Raw genomic sequence first — 25,166 nt, forward strand, 5'->3', positions numbered from 1 at the left:
TTTTAAAAAATACATAATTTTTTTTGGGGGGGGGGAAGTGTGTGTGTGCTTAGGGCCTCTAAAGGTCTCCATTATCCAGCCCTGCCCTGAGGCACTGCCAAGCAGGTGTGCAGCAGGTTACCTGCACGACTTGGCAAAAGGAGATCACGTCCTCTGCCTCCACCATCGCTGCTCCCCCAACTTTGCTGGGCGGGACTGGTCCAGAGATACGACGGGTGATGCCACAGCAGCCGGGAGAGAAGAGGGGAAGGAGGAAGCAGCAGACAAATGCACCCCCGCACCCCCCCCCGCGCGCCCCGCTCCCCTTCCCCGCCACCCTCCACAGGTGTTTCACGCTTTGATCGAAGCCTCTCCGATTATCCTCTCTCCAACAGCAAGCCAGACAGATCTGCGTTGGAACGAGCTTCTCGCCCGCCCCAGTGGCTGGACCAGCCGTCCCTCCTGATGACTAGCAAAAGCAAGTCTGCTCTCTCCCCGCCTCGCCAGCTCCCTTCCTCCACTCCCACTTAGGTTAGAAACCTCTGAGTGTGTGTGTGTGTGTGTTGCGCTTCTTGGCATAACCCGCTCCCTTTCCCCACCCCCTCTCCAAGTTGGATTTTTCTTCCGCATCACATCCAGATCGCTGCTGAAGCCTCAGCTCCTCAGAGCCGTGGGGGGGGGGGGGGAAGCAGCCTGCGAAAAAGAGAGGAAGGAGAGAGAGAGAGGGAGTTCTCTCTTTTAGGTCGGCTTTGTCTCCCTCAACTCCCTTCTCGGGGACGTCATGCCTGGGCCACGGCGCTGCTGAAAAGCAAAGACCACCCATCCCCGAAGACCTGCGTTCCAGAAAAGAAGACGTGTTCCCCAAGGTAAGCGGGAAGGTGTCCTTTGAAGTTAACCTGGGTTCTTTTTTCTTGGGGTTCGGGGGACCGGACTTGATGCAGCTTTCGCAACAAAACCGTGCATGATGCTTTCTCCCAGATAATTGCTTTTAAGAAAAGCCGCCCCCTTTTCAGCCTACAGCCTTGCATTCTGCGATCATTCACCTGCCAGCGTTGCGAGGTGCACTTTGAAGGGAAGGTCTCTCTGCAGCAGAAAGCAAGTGCAGGCGATGGATTATTCCCTGCATGCACGGAAAAGGGGGGGGGGCGGGTGTCTTGCCCATCTGCAGCCTCTTTCTTTGTGCAAAGGGGCGTGCGGCGGCGGCGGCAGCAGCGGCTGTCTTAAATCCAGCTGCAAGTCCCTTTCAAAGTCTCCCTGGCAGACCTCCTTCTTCAAGCGGGTTAGAAAGGCGTGATGTGATTAGCACGCATGCAGCGCTTTTGCAGGGATGCGGCAATCCCTCCTCACGCCAAAATAATCTTGCCCCCTGTGCCAGAAATCTGGGTTATCGCGATTAAGCCTGTGTCCTCTCCCCCCCCTCTCTGCATCTCCAGAGCTTCTCTGCTCCCACCTTGCTGCATCCAGCATGGACCCCCTCCTGCACATCCAAGCAGAGGATGTCTACTATATGAGGAAGCTGGTCAACGACTCGTCCCTCTGGAACCTCAGCTTGGGCGAGTGGTTCCACAATGGCACAGCAGATGGCTTCTTGCCCATGGGCATCAAGGTCACAATTGTCATCGTCTACTCCATCGTCTGCATTGTGGGGCTGGTGGGGAACTGCTCCGTCATGTATGTGATCATCAGGTAAGCCGAGCATGCAGGTGGGTTAACCCAGGAATGCGCAGCCTTCTGTGCAGAGAAGGGCTCTCTTTGACGGAGAGATCATCGCTGCTTACCTCTCTTCTCTGGCCTTCGAGAAAGGGCAATAAAGGCAAGGGTTTCTCTGAGCATGTGCTAGATTTCTTTCCCTCGCTGTCTCGTAGCAGAGAATGGAGGTGTTTCTCGGCCACCAACTTGAAGCAGTTGCTTTTATGAGGTGTGTGCAGACTGTTCAGAACCTACCCAGTAGCATCTAATCCTTACAGCAACCCTGCAAAGTAGGCCAGCGTTATTAAATCCATAATCCATAGCCTAGCTGAAGCCCTTCTCGTAAGCAAATGGGTTCTTCATTTATTAGGATGCTTGCCAGGGTTTTGAACTGAGGACTAAGTCACAAGTGGCTTAGATCTGCAAAACAGGGCAGAAGGTCGAGGCAGGTTGGAGTAACTTTCTGGAAGGCCAATTTGTCTGCATTGGAATGGCTTGGAATGATCCAATGTGGGGTCCCCAATGGTGAGATCATTGTGGGGAGATGGGGTGCTTTGTTTGAACATGGGAAACTCGGGTACCAATCCCTGCTTAGGCCTGCGCGTCATAGGCTGGCCCTGGATATGATAGTGTTGTCTCAGGGCTCAGCCACACTTCCGCTTGCTCCAGAACCTGCCCCCCAGGAAAACTCCCTGTTTACTGCTGGATCAGAGCAAATACCCATCAGGTTTTCTCTGAATTGATGCTTGCTCTCATTTAATACTAAAGAGTGGGATTTCTAGGGGGTGGGTGGGGGACACAATGGGGCAAAGGGAAAACCACTCGGACTCATGCCTAGAAAACCCAAGACAAGTGGGAAACTGCTTGGACCCATGTTTTCACATTGCCATCACTGCTACAATCATATACAAGAGAATGAACTTGGATTTGCTTTCTTATTCCATGTACACGGCTTCATTTTCAAACACTCTTGTTGCTATTTTCAATTATGTATTTTTAAGTACTATCAACATATGGTCACCCTCATGTAACAGGTTAGTTTTTTCCCCTTAATAATGTTATGTTGCCACAACAGTGCACAGCCCGTTACAAAAACCTTTAGGAAGAGAATTCTTAAATTAATTCCAGAACTGGAGTTTGCTGCAGGTGTCCATTCCATCATTTCAATTGCATCAAATTTTCATTACTGATGCAGTCATAAAACACTGCAAAAAAGAAAAGAAAAGGAACTCTTGATGCAACTATTCACACCGTTGCCTCAAAATTCTTGCTGTGGGGTGTTTGATATATATACAATGATGTCCTGTGCATGGGTAAAACACAGAGTGCAAAATGGAACATGATGCAAAGATATATATACACAGTCAGTTCAAGACTGGGTTTCTGTGGGGTGTTGGTGGTTGACAGTGGGTTTTTTTTCCATGTTGGGGACAGGGGAAGCATAAATGTACCGAAGGAACTGAAAATGCATTCTTTATTTGAGTTTTTTTAATCACTGTTTATATGCCATCTGATTAAAAAATGGTCTCTGGGCAGCTTGCAAACCATAAAACATTACAATTCTAGATAACCCCAGTACAATAAAATAGTACGCAAATCCAGGGGAAACATTAAACGTAAACATTTTACAGCAAGGCATAAGACGGTATAGAGAAATGCACAGCATCTTCGAAAGCAGGCACCAGATCTAAACGTCTGTGGAATTACAGGTTCACAGTCCAAAAAGGCCACAAAGAAGGTGGCAGGAGATACTTTTTGGGGAGGGCATCCTATAACCGAGGGGGCCACCACTTAGGAGCCCTTTCTCCTGTAGACACCTGTTGTACCTCACTTGGTGGGGAGCCTGGAAAAGGGCCTTTGAAGTTAATCCAGACAGCTACTTGTGGGAGGAGATGACCCTTCAGGTCACCTGGTCCCAAGTCATTTAGGGCTTTCCTTTGAATTAGGCCCAGAAGTGTGCTGGACATCAGTGTGTATGTAAGTCATAGAATCAAAGAACTGAAGAGTTGGAAGGGACCATGAGGGTCTTCGAGTTTGACCTCCTGCAATGCAGGGATCTTTTGCCCAACCCCACGACCCTGAGATAAAGAGTCTCATGGTCTGCTGACTGAGCTTTCTCAACAGAGTTACGAAGACAAGTTCAAAGTGTTACTCTTAGCAAAGAAAGTGCATAACCACTTCAGACCAGCTTGTTTGAAGGATCTCAACCACTTTTATCTATGGAAGTGGCACTGTTTCAGGTTTACTTTAGAACTCCCTGCTTATTGAATCAGGTGTGTCTACTCATCATACACTTTTCAGCACCTGCTGAAAAGGTTTTTGTTTAGGTAAGCCCATGGGTAGGCAAACTAAGGCCCGGGGGGCGGATCTGGCCCAATCGCCTTCTAAATCCGGCCTGCAGACGGCCCAGGAATCAGCGTGTTTTTACATGAGTAGAATATGTGCTTTTATTTAAAATGCATCTCTGGGTTATTTGTGGGCCATAGGAATTTGTTCATTCCCCCCCCCAAAAAAAATATAGTCCGGCCCCCCACAAGGTCTGAGGGACAGTGGACTGGCCCCCTGCTGAAAAAGTTTGATGACCCCTGGGTAAGCCTATACAATCATGTAGAAGTTGAGATTCTTAAAAAATAAGAAATACCTGTTGTTGACTTTAATTATCTTTTGGATGATTTAAAAATACCTAATAAAACAAATTCCTTCCAGTAGCACCTTAGAGACCAACTAAGTTTGTTATTGGTATGAGCTTTCATGTGCACACGAAAGCTCATACCAATAACAAACTTAGTTGGTCTCTAAGGTGCTACTGGAAGGAATTTGTTTTATTTTGTTTCGACCACAGCAGACCAACATGGCTACCTACATGTATTTAAAATACCTGTTTTTAAACTGTGTTTTATTGATCATTTCATTTTTTCATTTTGGTAACCTGCTTAGGAGTTTCATTACAATCAAGTAGTATATAAATTCTGTAAAATAATAATACGATCATGTCATCCATACCTCATTTACAGTTTTTCCCATTCTGTTTTAGGCCAACTGGATTTTCCAATTCAGTATTCAGGTTTTTTACACCTTGTGGAATTAGAATTTCACGAGTAGGAAAGGAAGCCTCATCTACCCCACTGCTGCCCATCTGACAGAGAAGAAGTAGGAAGTAGAAGCACAGTCTCTGAGTGGTAGGGCTGCCATATGTCTAGATTTTTTTTTGGAGTTTTGAGGTATTCCTGGGGGAGGGGGAGCTCAACAATTTTTTGAAATATATATGGCAACTCTACTGAGAGATCCTAGGTCACCTGCAAATGGACTCAACTCTAACTTAAATTCAGTCCACTAGGGCCACAACCATTGGGCAGTTAAGTTAGATGATTAAAATCATAGAATCATAGAATTTTAGAGTTGGAAGAGAACTCAAATGTCATCTTGAAAGACATACATTGGCTCCAGGTATGTTTCCAAGCACAATTCAAAGTGTTGGTGCTGACCTTTAAAGTCCTAAACGGCCTTGGCCCAGTATACCTGAAGGAGCGTCTCCAACCCCATCGTTCTGCCCAGATGCTGAGGTCCAGCGCCGAGGGACTTCTGGCGGTTCCCTCATTGCGAGAAGCAAAGCTACAGGGAACCAGGCAGAGGGCCTTCTTGGTAGTGGCGCCTGCCCTGTGGAACGCCCTCCCATCAGATGTCAAAGCGATAAATGTCTACCTGACATTCAGAAGACATCTGAAGGCAGCCCTGTTCAAGGAAGTTTTTAATGTGTGACTTTTTAGTGTATTTTTGGTCTCTGTGGAAGCCGCCCAGAATGGCTGGGAAAATCCAGCCAGATGGGCGGGTTACAAATAATAAATAATAATAATAATAATAATCTGGTCTAACCCCCTGCAATGCGAGAATCACAGCTGAAGAATCCTTAACAGAAGGCCACCCAACCATCAGTGAAGGAGAGTCCACCAAGGGAATCTATTCCATTGGTTCTTACCAGAAAAACGTTATTCCTAATGTTTAGTTGGAATCTCCTTTCTTGCAATTTGAATCCATTAGTTTGGGTCCTGCCCTCTGGAGCAGCAGGAAAACATACTTGCTCCATCTTCTTCATGGTTTGGAACCAGGCGCAATAAACATGCATGGACTCTCCTTAGCTAGAGCAGATATTCTCCTCAGTTGTGTGGATGCTGGTGGGGCTGGGTAACAGGAACGTATCAGCGGGCGTCATGAGCTGCCCAGGCCATCCTAGGGACGGGTATGTCTGTCAACATTGGTTTCCTCTCTGGGATGTGGGTGGCGCTGTGGTCTAAACCACTGAGCCTCTTGGGCTTGCCGATCAGAAGGTCGGCGGTTCGAATCCCCATGACAGGGTGAGCTCCCATTGCTCTGTCCCAGCTCCTGCTAACCTAGCAGTTCTAAAGCATGTCAAAGTACAAGTAGATAAATAGATACCGCTGTGGTGGGAAGGTAAACGGTGTTTCTGTGCACTCTGGCACTCGTCACGGTCCTCCGTGCGCCAGTAGTGGTTTAGTCCTCCTGGCCACATGACCCGGAAAACTGTCTATGGACAAACGCCGGCTCCTTTGGCCTGAAAGTGAGATGAGCGCCGCAACCCCAGAGTCGCCTTTGACTGGACTTAACCATCCAGGGTTCTTTTACCTTTACCTTTACTTCTCTCAGTTTCTCCTTTTTCCAATTAAATTCGGTTCTCCACATTTCTGCATCAGTTTGTGATCATTATTTTTCAAACGCTTTTCTTGCAAAGGGGCTGATTAGGTTATTGATAATTTATCATGTATTTACAGTGGTACCTTGGGTTAAGTACTTAATTCGTTCCGAAGGTCCATTCTTAACCTGAAACTGTTCTTAACCTGAAGCACCACTTTAGCTAATGGGGCCTACTGCTGCCGCCGCGCCACTGCTGCATGATTTCTGTTCTCATCCTGAAGCAAAGTTCTTAATCCAAGGTATTATTTCTGGGTTAGCGGAATCTGTAACCTGAAGCGTATGTAACTCGAGGTACCACTGTATTTACTTGTTGAAATTCTCATTGCTGTTTTATGATGGCCAACGAATGGCGGAGTCATCCTCTGAATACCCGTTGCTGGACAGTGCTGCTGGGGAGAAAGCGGTTGTGTTCAGGTCTTTCTTGTGTGCTTCCCACACATACCTGGTTGGCCACTGTGAGAACAGGATGCTGGACCAGGTGGCCCATTGGCCTGATGTAGCTGGAATTGTCTTCTAAGGCAGGGGGTGGGGCTGGTTCTATAGGCATTGGAGAGGACAGTTGAGAAGTGATTTATAGAAAGAGGATTAGCACTTAAGACAGTGTTCCACTGTCAAATGACTCTTACCGTCAGAAAATTCCTCCAGATGTTTAGTTGGAAACACCTTTCTTGTAGCTTGAAGCCATTGGTTTGGGTTCTAACCTTTGGAGCAGGAGAAACTAGCTTGCTCCATCTTCCATGTGACAGCCTTCTACATATTGGAAGATGGCTGTCATATCTCTTCTCCATCTCATCTTTTCGAATGTTATTTTTTAAAAATTAAAGCTTTAAAAAAATGTAACAAAAAGTGATATACAAGAGTTAACATAAAAACCGAAGAAAAGAATGAAAAAAAGGAAAAAAAGAAAAAGAAAATACTTCCTATTGTCTGTCTATCAGCTTTCTGGACTTATGCAAACTCCTTGCTCCTTTTTTCAGTCTTCAAACCCAGATATCACAAGCTCATTATCTTTTTTTTTTTGCACAAAAAGTCCATAAGCGGTTTCCAATCATTAATAAAAGTCAACAGTGATTTTTCTCTAATTAAACACATCAATTTTGCTATCTCAGCCAAATCCATAAATTTCAAGAACCATTCTTCCACAGTAGTTATCAGATCTCCTCTCAGTCTCCTCTTTTCCAGCCTAAACATACCCATTTCCTTCAACCATTCCCCAGCCACTCTGGGCGGCTTCCATAGAAACCAAAAATACACTAAAATATTACACATTAAAAACTTCCCTGTTGATGCAGCCTAGAATAGCATTACAGTGGTACCTCGGGTTACATACGCTTCTGGTTACATATGCTTCAGGTTACAGACTCCGCTAACCCAGAAATAGTGCTTCAGGTTAAGAACTCTGCTTCAGGATGAGAACAGAAATCGTGCTCCGGCGGCGCGGCAACAGCAGGAGGCCCCATTAGCTAAAGTGGTGCTTCAGGTTAAGAACAGTTTCAGGTTAAGTACAGACCTCCGGAACGAATTAAGTACTTAACCCAAGGTACCACTGTAGCTTCTTTTTGCTCCTGCATCACATTGTTGACTCATGTTCAGCTTGTGGTCCACCAAGACCCCATGATCCTTTTCACATGTACTGCTAGTAAGCCTGGTGTCTTATATTTGTGCAGAACCTTACACTTGTCCCTAATGAAATTAATTTTGTTAGCTTGGGCCCAGTTCTCCAATCTGTTAAACTCGTCTTAAATCCCAATTCTATCTTCTGTGGCATTAGCTACCACTCCCAGTTTGGTGTCCTGAGGTCACCCAATGAGCTTCACGGCCAAATCGGGTTTTGAACTCTGATCTCCCATGTTGTCGTCCGACTCTCTAACCCCTATCTATGCTAAACCAGTTCACTGCAGCGTTGGGTTCCATCAGTTCATTTGTGTCTTTCCTCCTCTCTTATCTTACCACCGTGCTTGCGTGCACTGACAAAACACTGCAAGAAAAGCAACCTTTGGTGCAATCAGTTGAATGAGTGATTACTAGGTCTGTGCACAGCTCCTTTCCATCCATCCCATAGCCTCAATATGGTGCTCCTGAATCAGGCTAACTTTCTCTGGGCCCACCCAGGGACCCCCTGACCCACCCCAGATTCAGCCCCAAAGCAATTTGGGAGGGGGGTATTTTAGAGTTTTTAAAAAATAAATAAAATAAAATAAAATAAAATCCATGTGGAACCCAAATCCTGCAGAAAGCCATCTAATTAGATTTTAATTTGATCCTGACTTGTTTTTAGGAGGTAAGTTAATGATTGTTTCATTTTATACCAATGTTATATATTTGATGTTAGTCGCCCTGAACCCGGTTTTGGCAGGATACAAATAAAAGTTTATTACTATTATTGTTATTGTTATTATTATTATTAAAATAAAATAAACATACAATCAGGACGAGTGAAGGAGACATAGCAAAATGTATCTGAAGGCAAATTGGCTGCAAGAGAAAAGTGCATTCAAATGCTGGCAGATTTTTGAGATGATTTCCCCCCCCCCCCCTTCCAATCTCAAACTGATGCAGAGATGTGGGAAACTGAATTTAAGATGGAGACAATGTGAAATTGAAACTGACGGTTCTGACCATTCCTTCATATTAGTTCTTCTTCTTCTTCTTCTTCTTCTTCTTTGGCTAAGAAGATGTCTATTTTTAATAGCCCAGTCAATCATCCACACAACTCATACTTCTGAGAAGTAATTAAATGGAAGCACTCAGGGAGTCTTGATCCCTACTCGCTACCTGTTAATCTTCCTTTGGTAGCAGGTGGTTCTTCCAGTCTTCTGTCTTTCCTTCTTCTCATCATTTAGCCTCCTGGGGGGTTCTTAAAAATAAAAAAATCCTGAGACGTCTGTAGTTATGCACTGTGTGTGTGGGGGGGGTACATTCTCCAGGAACCTTACACGCTTTCTTAAACCGAGAGGGTAGATTTCAGATGTGTGTATGTGTGTGCATTTTATCTCCAAATCAACCCGTCCATCCATTCGTCTGCATTTCCAAATCTGTTGGCTTCGTTCTCCTCTCCCTGCCTTCCATTTAATATCCTTATTTGAGAGCAGCAATAAAAGCAGCTCGCCGGCTGATGAATGCTCCTGCTGAGAAGCATTGCTCAAAATTATTCCGCAATGACGTGCTGGGTAGCTGTGTGATTGTTTGCGTCTCTCTCGCCACTCGCCTTTCTCAGCCCTGCGTGCGTTTAGAATCAAACGGAACACATTCGTGAAAGGTTTTCTCGCTTTGCCCTCCGTGGAGATACTTAGGCTCATGTACTCCTGGTCCGACTCAAAGCACACCAGACTGAAAAACAATAGGGTATCTTTAAATATCCAGTGCTCCTGCCAACCTAGCAGTTCAAAAGCACGTCAAAGTGCAAGTAGATAAATAGGTACTGCTCTGGTGGGAAGGTAAACGGCGTTTCCGTGCGCTGCTCTGGTTCGCCAGAAGCGGCTTAGTCATGCTGGCCACATGACCCGGAAGCTGTACGCCGGCTCCCACGGCCAGTAAAGCGAGATGAGCACCGCAACCCCAGAGTTGTCCTCGACTGGACCTAATGGTCAGGGGTCCCTTTACCTTTACCTAAATATCCAGTGGGGTTCTCTCTGAGGTTTCTTCAGAGAATGGCAGTACCACCAAGGCTTGTTGGACCTCTGTGCTAACCCTCCGCACTAATTTCCCTGAATTTGCCAGGGCAAAGAAGAGGGACGGCAGCAGGGAGGATTGAAAAAGAGAGCAATGACCCCCATCTTTAGCACCTGGGTGCAACGGGAAGTGTGAGAAATGGAGTTTCCCATGCCTCCCAACCATAGCTGTCAACTTTCCCCTTTTTTTAAGGGAAACTCCCTTATTTCAAATAGGATTCTTCGCAAGAAAAGGGAAAAGTTGACATCTATGCTCTCAACAGAGGCGGATTTAGGGCAGCACGTCTGGATCCGTCGCACTGGGCATCGATTCTTTGGGGGTGCTGCAGGGTGTCGTAACTATGACATAGTGAATTGAATTGAATAGAAGGCGAGAGCCGGGGTGACAGTGATCAGATTCTGGCCAGGGTGCCACGGAAATTTGAAAGGCCAAAGTCCTCCCCTGTTCCCAACCCTTTCATTGCAACATTCATTCATTTATTTTTTGCCTGCCCTTCACCCGAAGGTCCCAAGATGGATTACAACATTAGAACACAATACCTTGGTTCTCAAACGTCTTGGTACTCAAACAACTTGGAACCCAAACACTGCAAACCCGGAAGTAAGTGTTCCGGTTTGCGAACTTTTTTCAGAAGCTGAACATGCTCCGTTTTGAGTGTTACGCTTCTGATTTGAGTGCCACACTTTCGTTTTGAGTGTTACACTGAGGTCTGTCAGTTTTTGCTATTTACTTTGCTTTTCTTGCGACTCTTTTTGTTTTGTTTTTGTGATTGTGTGGAACCCAGTTTAGGTACTGATTGATTGTGTGACTGCAGTACATTGTTTATTGCTTTCATTTTATGGATCGATGTTCTCGTTAGATAGTAAAATTCATGTTAAATTGCTGGAATGGATTAATCCCCTTTGCATTACTTTCTATGGGAAAGCGCGCCTTGGTTTTGGAACGCTTTGGTTTTGGAATGGACTTCTGGAACAGATTAAGTTTGAGAACCAAGGCACCACTGTATTGAAACAGTTGAAAACAACCTAACAATCACAAAAGCAGGGTGGGTCCTATAAATATGTATCTACCCTACTGGGGTATCTAACTGAAATCTCACCAGAACCACTGTCTCCACTGCTTCATGGGCCCCACCACATGACACAGGCAAGGGCAGCATCTATTGGGATGAGGGTAAAGGTAAAGGTAAAGGTAAAGGGACCCCTGACCATTAGGTCCACTTGTGGCCGACTCTGGGGTTGTGGCGCTCGTCTCGCTTTATTGGCTGAGGGAGCCGGCGTACAGCTTCCGGGTCCTGTAGCCAGCATGACTAAGCCGCTTCTGGCAAACTAGAGCAGCGCATGGTAACGCCATTTACCTTCCCGCCGGAGTGGTACCTATTTATCTACTTGCTCTTTGACATGCTTTCGAACTGTTAGGTGGGCAGGTTCAGGGACCGAGCAACGGGAGCTCACCCCGTCGCAGGGATTCGAACCGCCGACCTTCTGATCGGCAAGTCCTAGGCTCTGTAGTTTAACCCACCTTTCTATTTCATCTCAGGTGGCAAACTGGGACGTGCTGCCCCTGGTGTGGGTTTTCTGGTCTACAAAATGTTTAGTGTAATCATGATTGTGTTCATGCCCCACCAAGGTAACAGAGAACACTGGGCCATGGCTTCGTTCCTCTTTATGAAGAATGGTCTTCTTCCCTCCATATTAACTGAACTCCAAGGAAAACAGCAGAGCAGGGAAGTGGGCAGCAGGAAAACAGAGACAAATGAAGTTAATATTCTTCCAATAATCTGATCTCTAATGATGACCAAAAAGAAATTCGCTGCACATAGGAGGGATAAAATTAAATTAAATTTGAGTGCAAGGCAAGGCAAATACATTATCAGAAGCCCATCAAAGCGCTCCCATGCCTTTCATTTTTCTTTGGATCTCACTCTTTATGCACAGACACATAGTTGCAACAGGCAACTGGAGCAAGTCAAATGCAAATGTAATTAGCGCTGAGTCGATGTCTTCGTGCAGAGTAATCAAAAGCTATGCTATATATAGGAGTATCGACAGGGCAGTGAAGCAGACATCCACAAGTCAGGGAAGAGGCAAACTCCTTCTGCAAAAGACGTCCAACGGTGGATTCAGGTGGGAACGCCAGATTTAGGGTGGTACGGGCAGTTCCCCCACTCAGGGTGCCAAGCCAAGGGGGTGCAAAATTGAGCAGATCAGCTCTCAAACACACAACATGTGTTGGAACATTCTTAATGCAGCCTAAGCAGATTCTTCTAACCAGTGCTTTTTTTTCCCAAAAAAATGTTTAGGGGTACTCTCATTTTGACTCAAGAAATTCACCATTTTATAGTTCAAATCGGGAAAAATAAATACAGTAACTGGAAAAAAGTACAAAGATTCACAAAATATTTGAGGGTATGTGTACCCCTGTATCCCCCCCAGAAAAAGCACTTCTTCTAACAATATCCTTTCACATTTCTATTCAGTTTTTACATCTCTTCAGCTATCAAAGCATATACTATAATTTCTACTACATGAGCCACTTTTTGTTGTTGGCGGTGGTGTTATGTATTTTTTGTTTCTATACCTTAAACCACCCTGTGGTCTTCAGATGAAGGGCTGTACATACATTTAGTGAAAAATAATAAAACTACCCACCAATTGTCCTAAAACTTCACAATCTCCTTCACCATTGGGGGAAAAAAACCTTTCCATCCTGCAATTAAGAGAGAGCTGCCATATGACACCCAACGATGTTGAGACATGGTCAAACCACTTAGCTCTGTGAGCCATGACAGGTCAGCCTATTCAGCTTTCAAATATGTGTTGATGGCTAGTGATAAAGCGAGAGAATCCTAGATTAGCTTGCCCATATCTGGACGGACTGGCGCAAAAGCCTCGCTTGTTTATTTAGATCAAGCACAGACAACATTTTCTGCAATGAGCAGCACATCTAAAGAATATCAGAAGCAAGCGAGCCTGTGCTAATTGGCATATTTTAGTTGCATGTAATCAACACAATTTGTATATCAGTTACATGGATAGGGTGACAGATGCTGGATAAAGTTGGACTTCTCAGTTCTTGGCCTCTGGGATTTTGCTGCAACAAGATTCAGTGTTGGTGCAGTGATTCTCATTTTTTTTATTTTGCTGTCCGGTCACAGGGCTTACATGCAAAAGAAGATGTAGAAAATGGCATTTCACCAGGTGCAGGTTGTCATGAAAGCAACACCAGCTGAAATCCTTTTCTTCCACACAATGCTGTCTTTTTCACACCTACTCTGGATTTGTGTCAGGCTATGCAAATGTCAGGATAATCAAGGATAATTATGCATCCTCATCATTAAGAGAGCAGTGGTGGGGAGTTCAGGTGCATGGCCTGGATCGCCAGTGAGCCATGCCATCAATGGGTCACCCCACTGAGCCACTTTCTGCTGCGGGCAGGCAGTCTGTGTGCCTGCTCACCTGGCAGCGGTGATGTGGTAGTTTGGCAATACCACTGATTCCAGCACCAGGGAGCGTGCCTGACCTTACTGGCCCAACTGCTTCAAATATGCTGGACCTGATATACACAGGACTGGAGTAATTATCAACCTAGGGGTCCATTAGGAACATGGGGTACACCTAGCTCAGTCGTCAAGGAGCTGTCAGGCAAGCACAGGCCATCCACAGGGCAGGAAAGAACACAAGGCACAAAAAGCAATTAGCTTCTATTCACAGAAAGTAACGACACAGCAGGGTTCCTCTGGCTCATCTTATTCAACTGGAGACATTGCTGAGACTGACCACTGGGCCTGTCTTCCCCTTCTAGGCTCTCACTCTGGATCCATCCCAAGCAGAAAATGCTGCCTCAAGGGGGTGGGAGCTCCTCCTTTGGGCCTGTCTGACTTATTGCTCAGCAACATGCAGGACTCTCCTTGAGCAAAGTGTCAAAGGGCGACGAAAACCAGCAGGACTGGGACTCTGAGAGCCAGCGTGGTGTAGTGGTTAAGAGTCTCGTAATCTGGTGAACCGGGTTCGCTTCCCTGCTCCTCCACATGCAGCTGCTGGGTGACCTTGGGCTAGTCACACTTCTCTGAAGTCTCTCAGCCCCACTCACCTCACAGAGTGTTTGTTGTGGGGGAGGAAGGGAAAGGAGAATGTTAGCTGCTTTGAGACTCTTTGGGTAGTGATAAAGCGGGATATCAAATCCAAACTCCTCCTCCTCCTCCTCCTCTTCTTCTGCTGGGTAGCAATGACAACCTCTGACTCCTCTCTGTCTGAGTCTGCACTCCCACTGTGACTCTTTGCCTCTACACCTGTCCTGGAAGGGCCTCCTTCATCTGACCCACCTTGATCACTCAACCCCCCAGCTTCTATTACCCCCCTGCTCATCCTTTCCCCAGACTGCTCCCCAGTGTCCCACTGTCAGGAATGAGCCAGTTGCAAGCGAAGGTTTGAAGCCAACTGCAGAAAGCAGCCAGGAACAGAGAGACTTAGATGTTAGTCAGGCAAGGGAGAGCCGCCAGCTGCAGACTTTGGCTCTTCCTAACCTTGACGGGCAGACTGATAAGGCAGGAGCTGAGAGCAGGCTAGAACACAGAAGAAGCTCACAGGAAGCACAAAAAGGCACAAATAGACTCAGCCTCTCAGAACAGGAAGAGGTTGGAGCTGACCCACTAAGTCTGAAGAATCGGTGAATGGGAGGGCTGCTAGATAGAAAGCAAAACAAGAGACGTAAGAGTCGTAAATTCAATATCTTCTGTGGACACCGGAAGGAGTCTTCAGAAGGGTCATCTTGAGTAATGATGCTGGAGGCTTTGTCAGAGCCATCTGGAGCCATCTGTTTGTTTTTGCAATAAATCCGCCTTTTTAATTACCTACGCTTACTGTGTTATGAAGCTGGGAACCTGGACCCCTGACACCCACCACCACAACTCGGGGTCTAAGCCATCGTCTTCTGTGTCATCTGTGGGGGGCTCTTGGGACGATGTTACCCAGTACTCTTCCTCATCCAGCCAGTCCCTAACATCAGTATTGCCTACCCTGATTGGCAGAAGCTCTCCAGGGTTTCTGGCAGAGCTTGTTCCTCACTTGACCTGGGGGTGCTGGGGACTGAACCCGGGACCTGCTGCATGCAAAGCAGATGCTGCGCCACTGAGCTATGGCTTTCCCCTGAATTAAAATGGCAAAGCCAGCTGGTTTAGGCATGGAGTCCGCAACTCCAGTCCCTGTTGGCTGTTGCTTTAGCAGCAGCAATGGGACCCAATGGTGGAGGATTTGGTTCTGGCAGCAGGGGGGCACTTTCCGCAGTCTCTGTACGTCATGCGGTGGCGGCAGACCTACCGTGGTGACTCAGCCCAGTTGGCTCAACCCTGCCACACGAAATCTTCTTAATTGGAGTTGCTGGGGATTGTATTTGGAACCTTCTACGTGCAAAACATGTCCTCTGTCACTGAACTATATACATGCTCTTTTCTCTGGACCAACGCATCTACCGAGTGAGTTTTTTTGCCTGATGACTCATGCAGTCCTCTGTGCTTAAATATATGGATGCAGTGATCGGCCCTTATTCTGGAATCAATGAGTCCTTTCCCTTCACACACGCACACCCACACCTGGAAATATTTTTAGCTCTTTCCCCCAACAATGGTAAAGATTAACTTAATAGTAAATAACTGGCTGTGTGCTTGTATTATTTTAGCAACATGCACACCTAGATCCATCTGGTAGCTGCACGCATAAACTGCCATCAGGAAGCTGAAGAGGAATGAGAGCATTTGCGACCGTAGACAGGACGATGTAATCCTGAAATCCCTGCATCTTAAAATAAATAAATAAATCTTTAAATACTGAAGCTTGAAAGGCATTTTTCAGGTATCGTCGAACAATGGCAGATTAGCACAGTTGTGGAGAATACCTAAAAGGAAAGTATAATACTTTAAAATCAGGACGTGGACATGGTTAAGTATAATTATTTAATTGTACATTGAAATGGAAAATGGCTCTGCGTGTGTGAAAGGAACATGGAAATTTCCACTGGAGCTAAGTAAGATCTCTCTGGGTGTCTAATAGGCTGATAATGAACTGAGAATGTGTCTCTGCTGCTCTCCCAACCCATCCTAGTTGGAATCTGTTTGCCACAATCTGAAACGGATTTTGCTTCCAACATTCCTAATTGTGGAGGCTGTTGGATTTTGAAAGGTGGGAGCTTAGCAAATTACTCTCCAGGTGGTGCAGTGGGTCAGTGTATCTGGCTGTTAACCAGAAGGTCAGTGGTTCAAAGCCTTGGGCCAGGATTCCTGCATCGAAGGGGGTTGGACTAGATGACTCATGGGGTCCCTCCCAACTCTACAATTCCATGATTCTATGTATTGAACTTGGCCAATACATAATGCAATGGTTTTACAATTCCTCAAAACAAGATTTTTTTTTTTAAAAGTAGACTTTTAAAATGTCGCACTGAAAATCAGACCCGTGCAGCTGTTCATTTTTGCGTCTTCCTTGCACTAGGTTCACCAAGATGAAGACGGCAACCAACATCTACATCTTTAACCTGGCCCTGGCTGATACCTTGTGCCTGATAACTTTACCTTTTCAAGGCACCGATACCTTCCTAGGTTCCTGGCCGTTTGGAAACGCTCTCTGCAAGATTGCCATCTCCATCGACTACTACAACATGTTTACCAGTACCTTCACGCTGACGATGATGAGTGTGGACCGATATATTGCCATCTGCCACCCCATCAAGGCCCTGGATATCCGCACACCCCACAAGGCGAAAGTCGTCAACGTCTGCATCTGGGCTTTGGCTTCTGTCTTTGGTATTCCTGTGATGGTGATGGGATCGACCGAGAATGAAAACGACGGTGAGTGAAATGAAATATGTTAAGAATGCAAGATGGGATGTCTGTTTCAAAAGGTAATTATTAAAATCTATGGGGTGGCGGGTGGCGCTGTGGTCTAAACCGCCGAGCCTCTTGGGCTTGCCGATCGGAAGGTTGGTGGTTCGAATAACCGCGATGGGGTGAGCTCCTGTTGCTCTGTCCCAGTTCCTGCCAGCCTAGCAGTTCGAAAGCACGCCAAAAAGTTCAAGTAGATAAATAGGTACCACTCTGGCGGGAAGGTAAACAGCGTTTCCGTGTGCTGCTCTGGTTTCGGTGTTCCATTGTGCCAGAGGTGGCTTAGTCATGCTGGCCGCATGACCCAGAAACCTGTCTGCGGACAAACGCTGGCTCCCTTGGCCTGTAAAGCGAGATGAGCACCGCAACCCCTGAGTCGTCTGCGGCTGGACTTCAGGAGTCCTTTACCATTACCTTTTTATTAAAATCTATAAACTTGTTTCTTCATTCAGGCTGCAACCAAAACACCACTTTCCCTAGGAGTGAGCCTCATTGGATTCAAGGGGACTTACGCATGAGTAGACATGGCTAGGACTGCACTGGTAGCAAACGAGTTGGATTCAATCCAAATTTGGTTCATCAGTTTCAACAGCTCTACTCTGAGTATAATGCAGTTGAATGCTCCCCAATGTTTTCCTAAAATGCATAACTGCCGCATGGACCTTTAACTTATGCCAGCCTTTGCCAACCTGGTAAAAATATAGACCCAGCGTGCAGCAGGTTTGAAAAAGGTACGTTTTCATGTTGGGGTCATTAGGAAATGCAAGATGGTACAAACCACTCAATATTGGGCTTGGGGGGAAAAGACTAGAACATCATTTCCAGATGATCTGGGCTACAATACCCATCATCCTTGACCATTGGCCATGTTGACTAGGCTGATGGGAATTAAAATCCAGAACATCCAGAAGGCACCAAATAGCCAAAAACAGTTGGCAGCAAGGCCTTCAGCTGTGGTTCAAAGACTAATTATCATGACCTTAATTTATTGGTGATTGAGCCAAATGAATGACTTTCTACCCAAGGAATGAGACATCTACCAGGAATAATAAAAGATGATGCACTCATAGGGATATAGGTACTTTCTGGAGTGCTTTGAAGATAAGAAAGTCACAAGAAAGGGCATTTCTTTCTTTCATTGTTTCCCCAACCTTCTGTGACTTTCAGCTTTGCTTTTCAGACTATTCAAACAATTCAAATTCATCTATCTGTGGATAAATATTACTTTGTTGTACAATGGTTCTGATGGGGTTGTCTGGTAAACTTAGGTGCAGCAATATATTTTTGTAGTGATACACTATGTAGAATCAGCTGCTGCCAATATATATACCACTCACTATAGACACACACACACACACACACACACACACACACAGCAAAATGCCTCCATCCAATTTTGCGATGCGTATCACTCAGAAGGTATGTGTATGTGTGCATTTGGATCAAATGCTCCTCCCCCATTTTACAATCTTCAAAGGTGTGTGTGAAGGTAGTGGGGCGTTTGGGCAATTTTTTGAGGGCCAACTCCTGCCACCCCACTGCCATACATAAATATCATGGCCTCGATCTAAGGGGCATTTGGGGAAAATAAAAATCTCAGCTGCCAGCCTTTGGCAAGAGTGCTGGCACAACTGCAAATCACACTGGATTTACAGAGATCGACTTAGTTGGGACTGAACCCTTGAATAGCACGAACCAAATCCAAAAAATTATGTTAACTTTTTCCTCTACTAGACTGCCCTCACTGATTCACAAGCTGAAATTCAGATTGTCAAGCAGAGGAGTTTTTCCAACCTGGGTATTTTGCAGTTCTCTTATTGCACCCTTATGTAAGATGAGGACTGGTGCTTCAGAGGGGCCCACAAAACCAAAGCCTGGATCCCCAATGGAAGTAATTACATCGCAAAAAAACTTGACAGGTGGGGAGGAAACAGACATGCCTGAGTTGAATTCTCAGGATCATGCCCAGCATCAAAATAACAGGTGAGCCAAAAGGAACAGCCGATTCCTCTAGACAATCATCTTCAGGAATCTGAGCACTCTGTAAATCCTTTGGAAGAGGATTTTCTCAGCTCCTTTAGGAATCTCCCTCAGGAAGACCAACAAACAGTCATAAAGAGGCTTGATCTTATGAGCCAGACATTGAAAGAGATTAAAGAATCGGAGGCAGAGACTGACAATAGACCCAATGGCCACAACAGAATGATAACTATAGAACTGCAAATCAGGGAATGAAAGCAGCGTCAGGTAAACTTGGGGGAAGCCTTGGCACCTTCCAATTTTTCAAGCTGAAATGTCTTAGCAGAGAACTTCCACAGTCTTCCGATGTTCTCATGCAGTGTTAGGGTTTTTGTTTGTTTTTGTTTGCCTCAATTGAATTTTGGATCAATTCCCCCACCGTATAATTAATGTTGTGCTTTGTTTTAAATGGCGATGCTTAAAAGCAATGTCTAACAGGCTGGAAGGGAAAGGTCAGGAAAGACTATGGATGTCTAGGGATGAGCAACAACCACCTGTTCATCTAGGATGATGGATGAATCATTTTCTCTCAGTTTATCATTTTCCCAGTCTTAAACAATTCCATTTTAGCTTGCATCTAGGGTGAGTTATCATGAAAATCCATGTGAATTTCTGTGGATATACACCTTTTGTTTGCAAACACGTTTCCCTAGAAAGCATTTTTCTCCGTATTTTCCATAAATATAGGCACATTTCAGTTCGTGTTATTCAGCTGGAGAACTGAATCCCATTGTTTCGAAAAAGGGCTAATTTTGAAAGATAAATGTGTTCCAGCTCATGTGTTTGTTTCGGGAACTGCAAAATAGGGGGCATGGCAAACCAAACTGAATTTCTCCCCCACCTGGTACTTTCGTCTCAACTTCCCACGTACATTTCCATACATCAGTCTCCTCCAACCTGGTCCCTTCCAGATGTTTTGGACTCCCATCATCTCCAGTCAGTGCAGCTGACTGGAACTGCTGGGACCTGTAGTCCTGAAATTCTGGAGGGCATCAGGTTGGGGATGGCCACCCCACACCTTGGCATTGTCTGGGAGGGCATGTTGCTTGGAGATGGTAAAAATCCATTTCAGCTTTGCTTCAGATGCACGGAGCTGGAATCGCTCTCTCAATGCAGCAGTGGAAATCTCTATGCAAAGCACGGCATCTTCAGAAGAACCCCGAAGCAGAGCGCCGTGAAGTTATTAGTCCTCCTGTCAGCAAATTTAGCAAAGAGACATAACTCCCAGCCAGCCAGCCAGCACCCCCTCCTAATTCTGGGCATGACAAGAATTTACAAAACCAAAAGAATCTTCCGGGCTCACTAGTAAGACTCGAGGGGCCCATGGCTCCTTTCCTGACTGCTTGCCAAGTGTGAAGTAACTCTGAGTAATTTTGAGCTTACATGGGCTTGGCTGGGGTTTTAATGCCGCCCGTGACATATCGCCTGAGCTCCCAGAACAATTTGGGGAATTAAGGTGGAAGGGAAGACTTGTTCAAGCGCTTACGAAGCCCAAAATATCAGATGTTCCACTTGCCTGTGGATTAGTCCTCTTTCTGCTCACCGGCTAAATTTCATCCCTGGGTGTGCCTGTGTGTCTACCTAGCTCCCTAAAAATTATTGATAGCATTCATATCCTTCTACAGACATCTGAAGGCAGCCCTGCATCGGAATGATTTTAATGTGTGGCGTTCAATTGTGTTGTTTTTGTTGTGTTTTTGCATACTGTACTATGTTGGAAGCTGCCCAGAGTAACTGGGGCAACCCAGTCGGATGGGTGTGGTATTATTATTGTTATTGTTCTTGTTATTATTGCTATTGTTATTGTTATATCCCAGCACTCCTCCATGGAGCTCAGCATGGAATATGTAGCTTTCTTTCCCTCTCCCCTTTTGTTCTCTCAACAACCCTGTGAAGTAAGTTAAAGTGAGAGAAAGTGGCTGGCCAAAAACCACTACAACACAGTGATAATCCAGTATCTTTACGGCAAATGTTCCAGATTTGGTGGATGTCAGCCATATTATGGGTCTGTTGAGAGTCACTTGGGGTTGGAGGGAAGACAATAGTTCAAAGGAAGAGGTTCTGCCTTGCATGCAGAAGGTCCCAGTTTGAATCTCCGGCATCTTCAGGTAGGACTGGAAGAGACTTCTGCCTGAAACCATGGAGAATTGTCACCAGTCGGTGTGAGGAATACTGAGCTAGATGGACCAGTGGCTTAACTTGGTATAAGGGAACTTCAAGGGAGAGTTGGGGACTTTCAACACTAGTTTCCTAGGTACTGGTCCAGCACTCTAACCACTATACAACACTGTCTGTCAGGCATTAGAATAATAGAATTGTGGAGTTGGAAGGCATGCCAAGGGTCATCTAGTCCAACCTCCTGCAATGCAGGAATAATAATAATAATAATAATAATAATAATAATAATAATAATAATTTATTTATACCCCGCCCACTCGGGGCGGCTTCCAACAGACTATTAAAATACAATAACCTATTAAACATTAAAAGTTTCCCTAAACAGGGCTGCCTTCAGATGTCTTCTAAAAGGCTGGTAGTTGTTTTTCTCTTTGACATCTGGTGGGAGGGTGTTCCACAGGGCGGGTGCCACTACCAAGAAGGCCCTCTGCCTGGTTCCTTGTAACTTGGCTTCTCACAGCGAGGGAACTGCCAGAAGGCCCTCGGAGCTGGACCTCAGTGCCTGGGCAGAATCATGGGGGTGGAGACGCTCCTTCAGGTATCCTGGACCGAGGCCGTTTGGGGCTTTAAAGGTCAGCACCAACACTTTGAATTGTGCTCGGAAATGTACTGGGAATCTCAGCTAAAGCATCTGTGATGCCCATCCAACCTCTGCTTAAAAACCTCCAAGGAAGGAGAGTCCGTTACCTTCTGAGGGAGTCCGTTTCACTGTTGAATAGTTCTTCCTGTCAGAAAATTCTTCCTGATGTTTAGTCAGAATCTCCTTTCTCACTAAATCTATTGATTTGGGTGAATTCTCCAGAGCAGGAGGAAACAAGCTTGCTCCATCTTCCACGTGACAGCCCTTGAGGTATTTGAAGATGGCTATCATAGCTCCTCTCAGTCTCCTCTTTTCCAGGCCAAACATACCCAATTCCCTCAACCATTCCTCATAAGGCTTGATCATCTTGGTCACCCTCCTCTGCACACATTGTAGCTTACTGTATTTTTGGTTTTTATGGAAGCCGCCCAGAGTGGCTGGGGAGGCCCAGCCAGATGGGCGGGGTATAAATAATAAATTATTATTATTATTATTATTATTATTATTATTATTATTATTATTGTCAATATACCACAAAATGGCCACAGGACTCCATGTATAGTCTGACCAAGGCAGAAGAGAGGTGTAAGATTACTTCCCTTTATCTGGACAGATATCCTCACACTGAAAGCTGAGACCCCAAAGAATCCCTAGTAGATTCAGTTCTTTACACTCAGATGGTATCATTGCACATTGTAATACTCATCCACCACAAGATTATAAATGCCCCCATTGTCACAGTGTGCTTTGAATCTCTCTCCCTATAACAAACTTTCTTTTCATGGCCAAACCCTTTCTTTCCTTTTTTGCCTCTGCAGAGATCGACTGCCTGATCAGACTCCCCGAACCTGTGAATTATTGGGATCCAATATTTGGGATCTGCATATTTCTCTTCTCCTTTATGATCCCCGTCATGGTGATCACCATTTGCTACAGCCTCATGATCAGGCGCCTGAAGAATGTCCGCGTTCTCTCCGGATCGAAGGAGAAGGACAGGAACCTCCGCCGCATCGCTCGTCTGGTCCTGGTGGTGGTGGCTGTTTTCATCATCTGCTGGACCCCCGTCCACATCTTCGTCCTGGTCCGGTGCCTTGGGGCCAAAGCTGACAACGAGTTCAAGCTGGCCATCTTGTACTTTTGCACCGCCCTGGGCTACACCAACAGCTGCCTGAACCCAGTGCTCTACGCTTTCTTGGACGAGAACTTTAAGACGTGCTTCAAGAAGTTCTGCTTCCCGTCTGCCTTCAGAAAGGAGTTGCAGATGTCCAACCGCATGTGCAGTATTGCCAAGGATGTGGCTTATGCCTGCAAGAACTCGGATGGGACTAACAACCCTGCATGACTAGGCGTGGAAATCCCCATGGTACCTGTCAGCCAGCAAAGCCCGACGACCCCCACGTCGGAGTTGACTCAGATAACAGCTCTTTGAAGTCCAAGTGTTTTGGCCCACAGGCAGCCAGGAGGAGGAAGGTATGAGAGCACCAATTTCACCATGATATAGAAAAGTGACCTCAGATTGACACTCTTCCTTCCCTCTAAAGGCTGCATTTGGTTATGCCTCTTGGATTCTGTAAGGCTACAGGTCCTGTAGACTTCGCTTGCTTGCACGCACACACACAGAGAGAGACAATTTGTTTTGAAACGAAGGAGGCAATGCCAAAACGTGGGCAAGGAACATTTCACCACTATGTACAGCTTGAGTGACTTCAACAGATCATCAGGCAGGGAATCGATTGAGAAAGTGTTGCCTGGGGATTTCCTATGTGCTCTAAAAATCAAGCTTCATTGGAGCTACAGGCCAGAATGGCGTTGAGAGGGAACAATTTCCCCAAAATGTTCATGAGAACACGATGGTGCACCTTGCACCCTTCATTTCTGCCTCGAGCAAGGGAGATCCAGAAGGATCTCTTCATGCAGCCTTCAGTGGATGGGTGCATGGATACAGGATAAAGACCTACTTGGTGTTGGAGAATGCGTTTGTTTGTTTTTAATATATATATAAAGTGCACCCTCACTTCATCTGCAAAATCTCTCTAGTGAGCAACCTGAGAGGCTGCGATGATAAATATTAATCACTTTGATTAATGTACCCAGGGAGGTTTTTTCGCAATGCAGCAGTAACAGAAGCCACGGACAGGCATGGCTAGAATGAAATCAAGGGACATCATTGAGATGCAAAGCATCCGTTTGATCAGTGACGACTGAAGGGAAGGGAAAAATGAAGAGATGAGCTCACTCCCCTCCCCACGACTGCTCCATGTACTCCCTGTACAATAAACTGCAGCAGCTGCTGTGCTTATGCCTAGCGAGTACCTAAGGACAAGCATACAGCCGAGGGCTGCTTAAATCTAATTATCCTTTCATATTGCAATGTGGATTCCAGGCAGGTTTCCTGATGGAAACCCGAGATGAAGCATTTAGTCAATTAAACCAATTCAAGTGTCTTAATGTGGAAAGAACAAATGTTTCAGGTTCATTGTGGGCGTGAAAACAGGGAATCCAAAGTGCTGCGTTGTCGACTCATAGGAACTCGTGGCGACCGCTGTCTTGGTGGATCACAGCCAAGTAACTGCTGGGTGGCTTGGAATGCTATGATGGCTGTATTGCCAGTGGCAGAGGCAGCATGCTTCAAACTAACATTTGCTGGGGATCGCAGGAGGGAGAGTGCCATTGCACCTGTGCCCTGTTTGTGGACTTCCCATAGGCATCTAGTTGGCCACTGTGGGAAAAGAATATTGGATCTGATCCATAATGCTGCTCTCATTTCCCCCCAAGTAGATGGCTGGTGGTGGACTTGCCCAGTAATTTATTCCTAGTATTTGGTAGTCAGAGACATAATGGGTGGTTGATCAACCAGCTTTTACGCCGAGTAGATCTATTGAAATTAATGGACCTAATTTAGTCACGTTCATTCATTCCAACTGGATTTACTCTGAGTGATGGCTGAGGTTGAATACCACCCTAGAGGTTCCTCCCCCCCCCCCCATGCAAATATCTCCATGGCTTCCTGTTAGAAAAAGGACCCATTCTGCAAAAGGAACAGTGAGGGGAGGAGTTTCCATTCCCCCTGAAATGCTCAGGGAACAATCTGACCGTCAAAGAGCCACAAACACTCTGCAGATATAGATCGATTTAGCATTTGCAGAGGCTCCAAAGAACCTCAAGAACATCGTTTAGAACTAGAAAACAAAAGAGTTTCATTTGACCCTCTTTATTCCCTCGACCTTTGGGGCAGGCTACATGCTACATGCAAAATCTCATGGTGGAGTTTTGTTGGGGTTTTTTTTGCCTGGAGAAAAGCAGGTTCGGAAGGAGGAAGCTTTGAGCAGAGACATGAGGAGGTGGGGTTCCACTCTGTAGAGGCCAGAACGAGGGAGAGCTGTCAGAAAGCGATAAACAGCTGCTGAGCAGGAAGAGAGAGGAGAGCCCACCACCCTCACCTGTGCAGATGTAGGCTGGTGCTGA

The 25,166-nt window shown here is 45.9% G+C and overlaps 1 protein-coding gene across 1 annotated transcript; it reads left to right on the top strand.

Annotated features, from left to right (window-relative positions):
* The first annotated feature begins 342 nt into the window (after positions 1 to 342).
* Positions 343 to 25,136, top strand: OPRL1 (opioid related nociceptin receptor 1). The gene is made up of 4 exons (XM_081917187.1): positions 343 to 845; positions 1,413 to 1,665; positions 16,536 to 16,891; positions 22,520 to 25,136. Exons 2-4 carry the CDS (start codon positions 1,445 to 1,447, stop codon positions 23,041 to 23,043), a joined length of 1,101 nt encoding a protein of 366 aa, XP_081773313.1. The 5' UTR covers positions 343 to 845; positions 1,413 to 1,444; the 3' UTR covers positions 23,044 to 25,136.
* Positions 25,137 to 25,166: the final 30 nt, after the last annotated feature.

Source organism: Podarcis melisellensis (genome assembly GCF_964234715.1).
Source record: "Podarcis melisellensis genome assembly, chromosome: 6".
In the NCBI taxonomy this organism is placed as follows: Eukaryota; Metazoa; Chordata; class Lepidosauria; order Squamata; family Lacertidae; genus Podarcis; species Podarcis melisellensis.

Bases quoted from the DNA above. Each gene is read 5' to 3' on its own strand.
- OPRL1 (XM_081917187.1), top strand. From the start codon at position 1,445: ATGGACCCCCTCCTGCACATCCAAGCAGAGGATGTCTACTATATGAGG. The intron at 1,666-16,535 runs GTAAGCCGAGCA...TCCTTGCACTAG, and splicing joins GTCATGTATGTGATCATCAG to GTTCACCAAGATGAAGACGG. The intron at 16,892-22,519 runs GTGAGTGAAATG...TTGCCTCTGCAG, and splicing joins GACCGAGAATGAAAACGACG to AGATCGACTGCCTGATCAGA.